Raw genomic sequence first — 11,048 nt, 5'->3', positions numbered from 1 at the left:
CGGGGAGGAGGGCCAGCGACTGGCAGGGCGCAGGGGAGGAGCGCGGCGGCGGCGGGCGAGCGCCGGGAGGTCGCCGGTTGCAGAGGGGGGAGCAACGGCGGGTGAGCGCGGCAGTGGGCTGTGGCGAGCGGCTGGAGCAGGAAGGCGGCGGCAGAGAGCGGAGCCGGCCGAGCGGAGCGGGGGCGGCTGCGGGCGAGCTCTCACACGAGGATACTGAGGTCGACATCGTCCTTGGCCGGCCGCAGCGGCGCCGCCACCGGCCACGCCATGTTTATTCCCATCAGCATCCTCCTATCCGAGCACATGACTGGTTGTCTTGCTGGCCGATGGCGCCGTATAACTCGGCAGCGAAACCATTGATGGCTTCGATTGGCACATCTGGACTCAAATCCCATGAATCTTGCCTCATTGCATAATATTGTTAAGTCTCTGATATTCTTCTCAAGGGAAATTAAAGCACTCAAATTTCTGTAGTGATTAGTATCCTGGCGCCACAATGTGCTTTCCTATTGAATGAATGCAGTGACGCAGTCTAATTTTCTTCATTGGTTTAGTAACTAAATGCAGCTCTGCCATGATCTGTGTGTTTCGATCTATTTCCCAGAGATGCAGCACCATGTGATGAGCTTTGATGGTGTTCTAAAGGATTCAAGGTGGCAGGCGCCGGTTCAGTAATGAAGATAGTAAACACCGAGTGAAACTGCTCGGGCCACGTAGTCGGCACCTGACGAGGGCCGCTGCCGCCGACGAATGCCACCGCCGCGGCCTCGGATTCGTCAGCGGGCGGCGGCGGCGGCGGCGGCAGCGGCATCAGCGATTCCTCCGGCTTAGGCTGATTTTATTGGAGTGGGCCGCAAGAGGCTGTCCCGGGTTCATGGGCGGCACGGCGGTCGTGATCATGCTGCAGCAGCTCAAGGGATTCCTCGGCAGGACGTACTTCACCACCAGGAAGTCTCCGCGTTCGTCGTCGGGGCCGTCGCGCTCATCACCGCGCCGTTCGCCGTCCCTCCCGCGTCGTTCGCCCATGACATCGGGCGCGCCGTTGCCAAGCGCGCGGAGCATGACGGCGGCCATGGACGAGGGGAGGCGGAGGCAGCCGGGGGAGAAGTGGGACCCCGCGGCGGCGGCGAGGACGTGGAGGTGAAGGAGGAGCACGGGCACCGGGAGGGAGGCGCGGCGCGGCGCGGCGCAGCGGGGGGAGAGGAGAAAAGTGTGTGTGAGAGAGAGGAGGGGAAAGAGAGTGTGATGACGTGGCCACGCTGACTCAGCCGCCACGTAGGACAATACTGGGTCAAAACCACCGAAAAATCTAAAGTGAACGGGTTTTGTAAATTGAGGGATGCATTGTATCTGATTTTGCGGTTAGCGGACGATTTTGTAACTCGATGACAAGTTGAGGGATCTTCGGTGTACTTTTTCCTGGATTTTATGGACTTTCTCGGATAGGCCGAAATCTTGGCCCGTACATGGGTGTGGGCTAGGTTTTTTTAGTTCGAAATTTGGGCCCATGTAACGCGGATGGGACGGGATTGAAGCCCATCTAAGTAAGGGCAGAATATGGGCTATCCTCTCCTTTTGCGGCCTTTGGCACAATGAAGCGATGGCCCTATCTACTAGCCCAGTGTTCAATTCTTCCCCCACACCCATTTTTTTTTTTTGAGAACTCCCACACCCATTGATATATTCCTACTTAATTAACCAGCTTGTCCTCGCAAACTACAATTAGTGTTGTTTTTCTCATAACGGGATGATTAGTAGTAGGGATTTTTTAGAGACTTCTCATATATTCACAATCATGTGTCTTCACACTGGTAAAAAAAAACTGCCTATTTGATCGTGTCTTAGAGAGTGCATTTTTCCGTCTTCGTTGATGTTGCGTGTCTGCTGTGTAATCGTTTTTCGATAATCCAGTATGTACTGTAGTACCAGTATTATTAGGGGTAAAGTAATAATTTACTAATACAATGATTAGGAGTTACTTTACTCTCTCCGGGCTGATAATACGACGATAAGGATGAGGTCAAACTTTAGAATATTTGATTGTGAATTATTTTTAAAATATTTGTCTTTCAAATATAGTGACTACATGTATAGATTGGTCTTTAAAAGTACTTTAATAAAATCATATATTTGTTAACACTTTTATACGTATTATAATGGAAAATAATGGTCAAAATTGTTTTTTTGGAGACCGTGTCCTTATCCAAAATGACAAGTATTATCAATCCGGAGAGAGTATCATTTATGTTATTTTCCCGGCTAAATCGATCTATGATCATCTATTGCGCTAGCATCACTCGTATTTCATCGAAAAAACCAAAAAAATAGGTAAATAAAATTTAGTCACAGCTAAATAACGATTACACTTCTCCACACCTATTATTTTTTACAATAATATTATTTTATGTTTCTACAACCGTTAACTTAGGTGGTAGTATAAATATATCAAAACCCTTTAATCAAATGAGATCAACGATTAAGATTATTTTAGTGAGTACCGAAGTAGTGAGGCTCAAAAAAAATCTGCACGACCTCCGCATGCAAAGTAACTTAACTAGTATATTTATGGCGCCATATTTTTCACCAAAAAATAGTCGGCATGTATTTACATTGTAAGTCCCTAAATTACATATGTAATTTTAGTATATCTACAATGTAAATTCTAGAATTATATATGTAAGTCCTAAAATTACATATGTAAATATTAAAATTACATACTAATTACATATGTAAGTGGTATGTAAGTGCGGTGTAACTACTGTGTAAATTTGTATAAGAGAACGTATCAGTGCAATGTTAAATGCTAATCAACCGAGAAGATTAGGGCTTGCTGCAATGCCGCCGTGTGTGAAAACATCCAACGACCAGCGAATACTCGCGGAGCAATCGTACGGCCAGCGGCACCGACTAAAATCAGGCAAAAAAAAAAAAAAAAAACCTGTCGACATATTTTTAGCAATTCCGCTTAACTATTAGAGCACAGAAGGCGAGTTCGGCGCGGTCGTCGCCGCCGCCGCCGCCGCCGCAGCCGTTTACTTCGCTCGCCTCGCGCGCGCTTGCTACTACTCACTAGAAAATTAGTCATGGCAGCATCGATCGAGTTCGATCGAGTTAGATCGATGCGAGCTAGCTGAGACGATCCAGATCAGTGTGCAACTGGGGCAAGTTGCTGATGCTTGCAAGATCTCACTTCGCGGTCAAACTAATGCAATGGATATACATATATCCACCTGGAACAGTGAAGCACGCAGATCGATCGATCGATCGCCCGGCATTAGTACTACTACATGCTGTGGATCGGAGTACAGGGTTTAGCTAGCTTCGATCTCAAAGCAAAGCAAGAGCAGTACGTACGGCGAAGTACATCAGGACTGAACTGAAGTTCCTGACAGTTGACCCTAGCTCTCACATGCATGATTAAGTTATACATTATACTGATGTACTCTACGTGCTAATCAATTGCTATACTTATGATCAGCTTAATTAAGCAAGTTGATCGAGCTAGCTATAGCTTGCTTTGGATGCATGTTCCCGAGATTTGACAATGCAAATGTTGCTAGCTGGGCGGGTGGATGGATCGATCGCATTGCTTGTGCTCAGTGTATATAGCTGTACTGTCAGGAAAGCTCAGAATGCAATATATACGTATACGCCCAACTCTTCCATCACATCATAACTTTTCTACACACGTAGATAAACTTTTAACTTTTCTGTCACATCGTTCCAATTTCAACCAAACTTCTAATCTTGATGTGAACTAAACACAGCCATACTAGCATTAGAAGTTAGTGCTGATCAGGAAGGCGATCGATTTGAATGACCAGTATTACTCGAATTCTTATATATCAAACAGCTAATAAGGCCTCGTCGTTTGCTCCACCCAAAATTTGAATTTTTAAACTCAATTTGAAAGTCAATTTTAGGATATTTTCAACGTATAGTATATTTTTTAGCGTTGGCTTCTAAGTTACTCTTATCTATGACAAAATTTTAACCACAAAATATTCTTTATCACTAGGCTAACCGATGGGAAATCGAGAGGAGAGATATATAAAGCTCTTGGCATGTCACATCATGGATCGATCAATATGGACGAATTATTCTAAACTCTCGAGGGAATACGTTGTTTATATGAAACTCAAATGGTTTTAAAAAAGTTTTTAAAAAATCAACAAGATAGATTAATATGTGATAGATCACTCCATAAACATGTGCAACATCAAATTTAACTTATGCATATTGCAAAAAATAAAAATTGACTACGCATATACGTTAACTAATTGTAATTTAATTTACTTTCTTTTGCAACATATACAAGTTAAATTCTAATTTGGATGTTTGTGGAGTGATATATTACATGTTAATACATCTTCTTAATTTTTTTTTGAAATTTGTTTATAATTATTTAAGTGGCATGCAAACAACGAGGGGACGTCCCCTCGAGAGTTTAAAATCCACTCTTAATCAATATATCATTTTGTAATTGTGTTAATTAATTTATTAGCTATCTGCAAACGCGTTTCTTAATTTAGCTAAAGTAAATTAAGCAGCCAATCAGTAAATTCAGTTTCTTTTCGTTGACAAGCTGATCGCAAGCGACCAAGCAGCTCCGATTTCCTTTGGCTGACATCAGGCACACAATCACCACCAACCCCTGCAGGTTACGGAGCTGGATCTTCTACATGACTAAATTATTCAGTCTACTGTCAACGTTAGTATTGCAATTGTATTAAAATGATCGTGTGTCAGCGCATCTCACTCATCCCAATCTCCGCATACATCCTGTTCTTGTTGCTAGCTTGTATTCCGTGTGGCCCCCAGTTTGAATTCGTCAAAGTCAGCTGCCATGGATCGAAAGTTACGAGGTCGATCGCCCTCTGCATGCAATGTCAATTCTTCCAGATACAACACTATTTATCATTAGAGATGCTTGTGCTGATTTGCATAATTAAGTGAAGTCAAAGTATTAGTCCCCGTTCAAACTAGATTAAGATAAATACAGATTATACCTCGGTTTTCATTAACACGTTTTTTCAAACTGCCAAAGGATGTATTTTGTGTGAAACTTTTTATATAGAAATTGCTTTAAAAATATCATATAAATCCATTTTTTAAGTTTATAGTAATTAAAATCCAAATCAATCATAGAGTTAATGACTTTTTTATTTTTCGTGTCCTGACTTCATGTTCATACTATTCAGAAATGAACACCATCGATCTAAGAGCTAACTAATTCTCTCTCTCTCTCTCTTTTTCGTTAACTAATTCCGCTAGGTATGGTAGTGGTTTAATTTGTTTAATTTACCGTGGTAGTTCCTTTTTTTTTTTAGAAACACAGTACAAACGCATGCGCTTACAACGTGCGCACACTCACCCCTATGAACGCACACACGCACACCATACCCATATGAGCACCTCCGGAAGACTGGGCCGGCATATCTTGAGATTGACGAAGTCACCACAGGCGCCTCGCTGTCGACGGGTACATCGCCTATCACTGAAAGAATAATTAGCCGTAAATGCGAGTACCCGTGTCAAATCTAGGAGTTGAACCCGGGTGGGCTGGTTCCACCACTGTGGTAGTTCCTGAAGCTGTGTTCAATTAAATTAAAGATATTTCACGCACGATCTCGATCTTGATATGCACCCATGGCTAGAACTGATGTTTGAATTCTCACCAAAAACATTTTGGAGAAATAACATTTTGGAGCGGTCCTGGAGAAATATAAAGTGGCAATAAATATTTGTATGAGGAGAAAATTGCACTTTAAAGTGTACGCTGTTTCATTTTACGCTGGGTTTAACCCATGCTTACACTTTACATTACAATATATCAAAATAAGTTTTACTTTAGTTTGCACGAGGTGCGTCGTATAATTGAAAGAAAAATCTTGCAAATTATGAGTAAAACACACGAAACTTGTTTTATTTAGACCATATTTCACAAAATTTATAAATTTCATGAAATTTATATAGGTTTGATATACTAATACAAAAAATGGTATATGTGCTGGATTTCCCAGCCGTCACCTCCCAAGCGGCATTGATGAGGAGGACTGAAATGTGCCAGTTTAGGAACCGGCACCTTTAAGTTCCACAAATTAAAAAAAAATGACTTGATGCATTGAATCGCTCCTCATCACCCCAGACCACCATCGATCCATCCGACAACATCCCCCAAATCACACAACTCAAGTCACCATCGATCAATCCTATAACAACATCTCCCGCACGAATCACAAAAATTTCAACAGGATATCCATAAACAATTTCATATTATAGAACTAAGCATTCATGAAAAACCAAATCACAAAAACCGCAGAGGAGATCCAATTACAAAGGAGTACTCTGCTTTGCTACCATCACTCACTGGGATGTCGAGGATGTCGAGGTTGCCGCTGCCGCTGTTGCCTCCATGCGCGAGAGCCATCGCCGCTGCCGGATCCACCCATGAGAGTAGGGGTGGAAACGGAGTGGATTCGGATGGATAATAGTCATACCATATCCTAAACCAAATATTTTAAGCGGATTCGGAGCGGGTGCGGATAGTGTATGGATGCGGATGCGGAGCGGATTGTTTTGGATGTCGGAAATGGTGCGGAGTTGGTGCGGAATCGGTTCGGGAACGGATTAAATTTATCGGATGTTACGTGTGTATGCAATCAATACAACATTAAGTTAGCAATGCAAGGAACAATAATACAATAATCAATAAACGACCCATCGTAAGAATTATGTACTTAAGTGTTAAACAACATGAATACATGATGTTCATGATATAAAAATACAGCTACGCAAGTGTGACATGAGACGGCGAAAGGCTCATACTAAAAAAATCTAGGTTAATTGATGAATTAGGCTATTGGATGAACCAACTTATGTTATATGCAATAGATTGAGTGGTTACATGTGTTGATAATTTTGGATTATCCGGTAAATGGCCTATCGGATAATCTTACAGAAATATCGGATAATCCGCATCCGCCGGATTTTAAGATACCATATCCTCATCAGCATCCGTATCTGCATCCATATCCGCCGGATTTCAAAAAGCCCATACCATATCCTTATTTAGGACGGATTTGGCTCGGTTTTCACCCCTACATGAGAGCCACCGATGCTGCCGGATCCGCCCATGGGAGCCGTCATCAGCACCGACGGATCCGTTCGGGAGCTGCCATTAAGTTGTTGCACGTAGTGAATCTGAGCGCTGCAACCCGTGGATCCGCCATCATCACCGCCCATGGGAGCTGCCGTCGTGGGAGAGAACTCCATGAAGTTGTAGTGGCAGCGAGGGGAGGAGGGGCTGCAGTGGCGGTGGTGCGAGAGGAGGATGAGAGGACGGAGAGAGAGGACATGGTGGTGAGTGGGAGAGAGGCGTCGACGATAATGACGAAGGGAGAAAGGAGATCGAAGTAAAATAAGCGTGGATGGAGAAGCGATTTTTTTTCTTCCACTCCGCTTGGCTAGGCACTATCTTCTCTACATGTCGGTTTAATAAAAGAATGGCACCGATGACAATTTATGGGTGGCGGTTAAATTAAAAAATAGGCACCAAAACTATATGTGCTAGTTTTTTCTAATAAACCAGCACATATAAGAAGTTGGTGTCGGTTTTTAATTTTGGGCTCCTCTGAGGGGGTAAGAGGAAGGGGAAATGCTCATATGTGCTGGTTTTAGATTGACCGGCACCTATGAGGCATCCCCTACTACATTTTTAGCATTTATGACATATTCCGGTGTTAAGTGAAACTTATTTTAAGACAATTTGGTGTATAGTGGAAGTATATGTTAAACCTGCTGCAAAGTGAAACACGGTGCATTTTATCGATGTAAAATGTAATTTAATCTTCTAGGAATTTAGAAGTGTTATATTTTGGATTTTTTTGAGTAATTTTACGGTCCTTGAGAAGTTAAGGAGAGTTGTAATGTAGCATTGTCAATGTTAATGTTGAATTTGTTGTACCTAGTATCATAACACTAGAGTAAAAAAATAGGGACATCTATAAGACATCTTGAGTTAACCTGCGCAAATTCCATATATTGCTAAATTGAAATATATATATATATATATATATATATTTGAAAGTATAAATGTATTTGATATATATAACTATTTCTTAAATTCTATAAAAACAAATATATTAATTTTGCATGTATGTATAACAATCAACATGCACCATCATAATTAGGCCCACCATGACGATTTTTCTATTGACCTGGTTACTTCTAACTTTCTAAGCCTTCACAACAAATATAATGGATATTTTTAGCCTTGTACTCTAAATAATATAATTTAATAAATTAATATAATGTAAGTAGTATATATTGGATACAACAAGAAGGATGATGTTGTGATAGAAGGAAGCAATAGTAATGTAACGTCCGGCCTCTCTCAGGCTAGGCCCACTTATATCTGACAGCTTTTATAGGTCATAGAATGCCCTCACAGACCAACACAAGTCTTTTCTACACACTTTGTCCTTCCCAATCGGTCACCCATCCCGAGATTGCTCCAACAGACCAACACAAGTCTTTTACACTTTGTCTTTCCCGATCGGTCACCCATCCCAAAATTGCTCCAAGCCAAGCACGCTTAACCTAAGAGTTCTTTGGAGATCGGCTTCCGAAAAAGAAGTTGCAACTTGTTGAGTATTCTATTAATCCTATTAAGCCCTGGGCTGGGATGTCACAAGTAATCTAGTTTCACTACTAGAAAAATGATTTTTTATGGTGGTATCCTATTTTTTTTTCCACTGGCGGTTATATGAGAAATCTGCTTGTGAAATTCTATCGAGGGGTGGAGGGTTTAGGACAGCCGGCGAAAATCTGTTTTTGCTGACGGTTGCTTGAGAAGTCCGCTTGTAAAAATAAGCTTATTTTTACTAGCGTAGATTTTCGCTGGCGGTTCCTTAAAAAGTCCGCTTGTAAAAAATAACTCTATTTTTACTGGCGGGCCTCTTAACTAACCGCCAACGAAAATCCATTTTCGCTGGCGGGTACTAAGAGCACCGCCCTTAAAAGAAATTCACGCACACTAAAAAATTCACCGCGCGCCCACCAATTACAAATAATCGCCGCCCATCGGCCACTCCTTATCCACTCCACTCCAGATTAAAAATCTCCTCCAGATCCACCAACCAGCATCCTCTCCTCCTCCCTTCCCATGCAAAGGGAGGCGGCGGTGGCGGTGGCTCAGTGGTGACGGTGGCTCACGCAGGTGGTGGCGACGGCTCTGGCGGCGGCCATGGCCCACCACCCATCCGCCCTAGATCTGGCGGCTGCAGCAGCATGGAAGGGGCGGCGGCCGGCTGCGGCAAAGAGTAGAGAAGGTGAAGAGGAGAGGTGGTGGCAGGCCGAGCCGGGCGACGACGACGACGAGGGAGAGCGTGGTCACTGGGAAGGGGTCAGCAGCAGTGGCACGGGAGAGGGGGGCGGTGAGGAGCGGATCCGGCCCCAGCGAGTCTCGGGAGGTTGATCCGCCGCCGCCGGGCCTCGGGAGCATCGCGTCTGGCGGTGGACGGAGCGTAAGGTGGTGGTGTCCGCGTCGTCTGCGAGAAGCCCTGCCGGCACCACGCAGAAGTTCCTCGGCCTCCTCTAGAGGAACTCAAATTGAAAATCTGTGAGCAAATCTATGATGGAATTTATAGAATTTGTGCTGTGATGTGAATGTGGAATTTTTGTGCTATATGATCATGATCAAACCATTTTGTGAATTATTTGTGTTCGTTGTGGATTTGGAATTCGGGGATATGGATTTGGGAATGCAGGGCAGCAGCATGCGGCATATTCATTTTCGCTTTTCATCTTTTTTTCATCTTTGCTAGCGGGTAGAGGACAGCTGCATGGCGTATTTTCAATTTTTTTTGCCCCCAAAACGATTATCGCTGGCGGGTGGCTTAAAACCACTATCAGCGAAAACGAATAATCGCTGGCGGTCCACGTAACACAACTGCCAGCGAAAACAATTATCGCAAGCGGACCTCTTAAGGGTCCACTTAAGAGGTCCGCCTGCAAAAATCGAGCGGATTGCAACCGCCAGCGAAAATCTTAGATTTTTACTGGCCTTTGCTTTGTGGCGGCACCAAATGCCGCCAGCGAAGATTCAAAATGGCCACCATGAAAGATGGTTTTCGTAGTAGTGTTTCTAAACATAATAAATAATAATAATACGATATTGTGATTCTCTGCATGCGTAACATTATTTCCTCAAGTAAACCATCTATTTGTTGTAGCTATGTAACACCAACTTGACATATATATAATTTCCTACGGAGGTTTTGCCAAATCAAAAGGCAAAGTGGATCTTTTAAGATAAGTAACTAGTGCTGCAAATGGTCTCATCAAGTACTATAAATACTAACCATGCAATCCATCACCCAGCAATTCTCATCTCTGTTGATATATTATTCAGAGTAATCTCACAATGGCAGGCATTAAACTTGCAGCTCTTGGGTTTGTTGTCCTCCTAAGCATTGGACTAGCTAGTGCTGCAAGAGTAGAAAGATACTCTAGTTCCGAAGGTTCAGGCACAGGAAATGGAGAGGGGGGAGGATATGTGAACGGTGGGGGAGTTGGGTCTGGAAGCGGTGCCGGGTCTGGTAGCAGTGGTGGTAACTATGGTGCCCATGCAAGCGGTGGAGGAGGGGGCGAAGGTGGTGGTTACAGCCAATACGGTGGGTCAGGGTCAGGTAGTGGATCTGGTTCGGGCTCAGGCTCTAGTGAATATACTCAAAATGGAGGTTATGGTTATGCCGGTTCATCCAGCGCTGGTGGTAGTGGTGCCGGTGCTGGTGCCGGACAAGCTGGTGGTTATTGGCCATCCAGTAGCCATGGATCTGGTAGTGGTATGGGCTCTGGTTCTAGTAGCGCTGCTACTTACTGGAAAGGACCATATGCAAGTGCATATGGCAATGGCAATGGTGGCGGTAACGGCCAGGGCCAATACGGTGGCAGTGGCGTTGGTGCAGGTTCTGGGTCTGGGTTTGGCGATGCTAGCCCTTAATTTCCTTCAAATAGGAAATTTGGAAATTAATGGAGCCCAACCT

The 11,048-nt window shown here is 43.7% G+C and overlaps 1 protein-coding gene across 1 annotated transcript; it reads left to right on the top strand.

Moving 5' to 3' along the window:
* Nucleotides 1–10,387: 10,387 nt before the first annotated feature.
* LOC107279139 (glycine-rich cell wall structural protein 2-like) lies at nucleotides 10,388–11,048 on the top strand. Its single transcript, XM_015758377.3, has one exon. It carries the CDS (start codon nucleotides 10,427–10,429, stop codon nucleotides 11,003–11,005), a length of 579 nt encoding a protein of 192 aa, XP_015613863.1. The 5' UTR covers nucleotides 10,388–10,426; the 3' UTR covers nucleotides 11,006–11,048.

The sequence above is a fragment of the Oryza sativa genome, chromosome 10, assembly GCF_034140825.1.
Source record: "Oryza sativa Japonica Group chromosome 10, ASM3414082v1".
NCBI classification, from domain to species: Eukaryota; Viridiplantae; Streptophyta; class Magnoliopsida; order Poales; family Poaceae; genus Oryza; species Oryza sativa.
The sequence above is the reverse complement of the archived record's forward strand: the minus strand, read 5'-3'. Positions and strand labels throughout refer to the sequence as shown.

Coding starts and splice junctions, on each gene's coding strand:
- LOC107279139 (XM_015758377.3), top strand. CDS start 10,427: ATGGCAGGCATTAAACTTGCAGCTCTTGGGTTTGTTGTCCTCCTAAGC.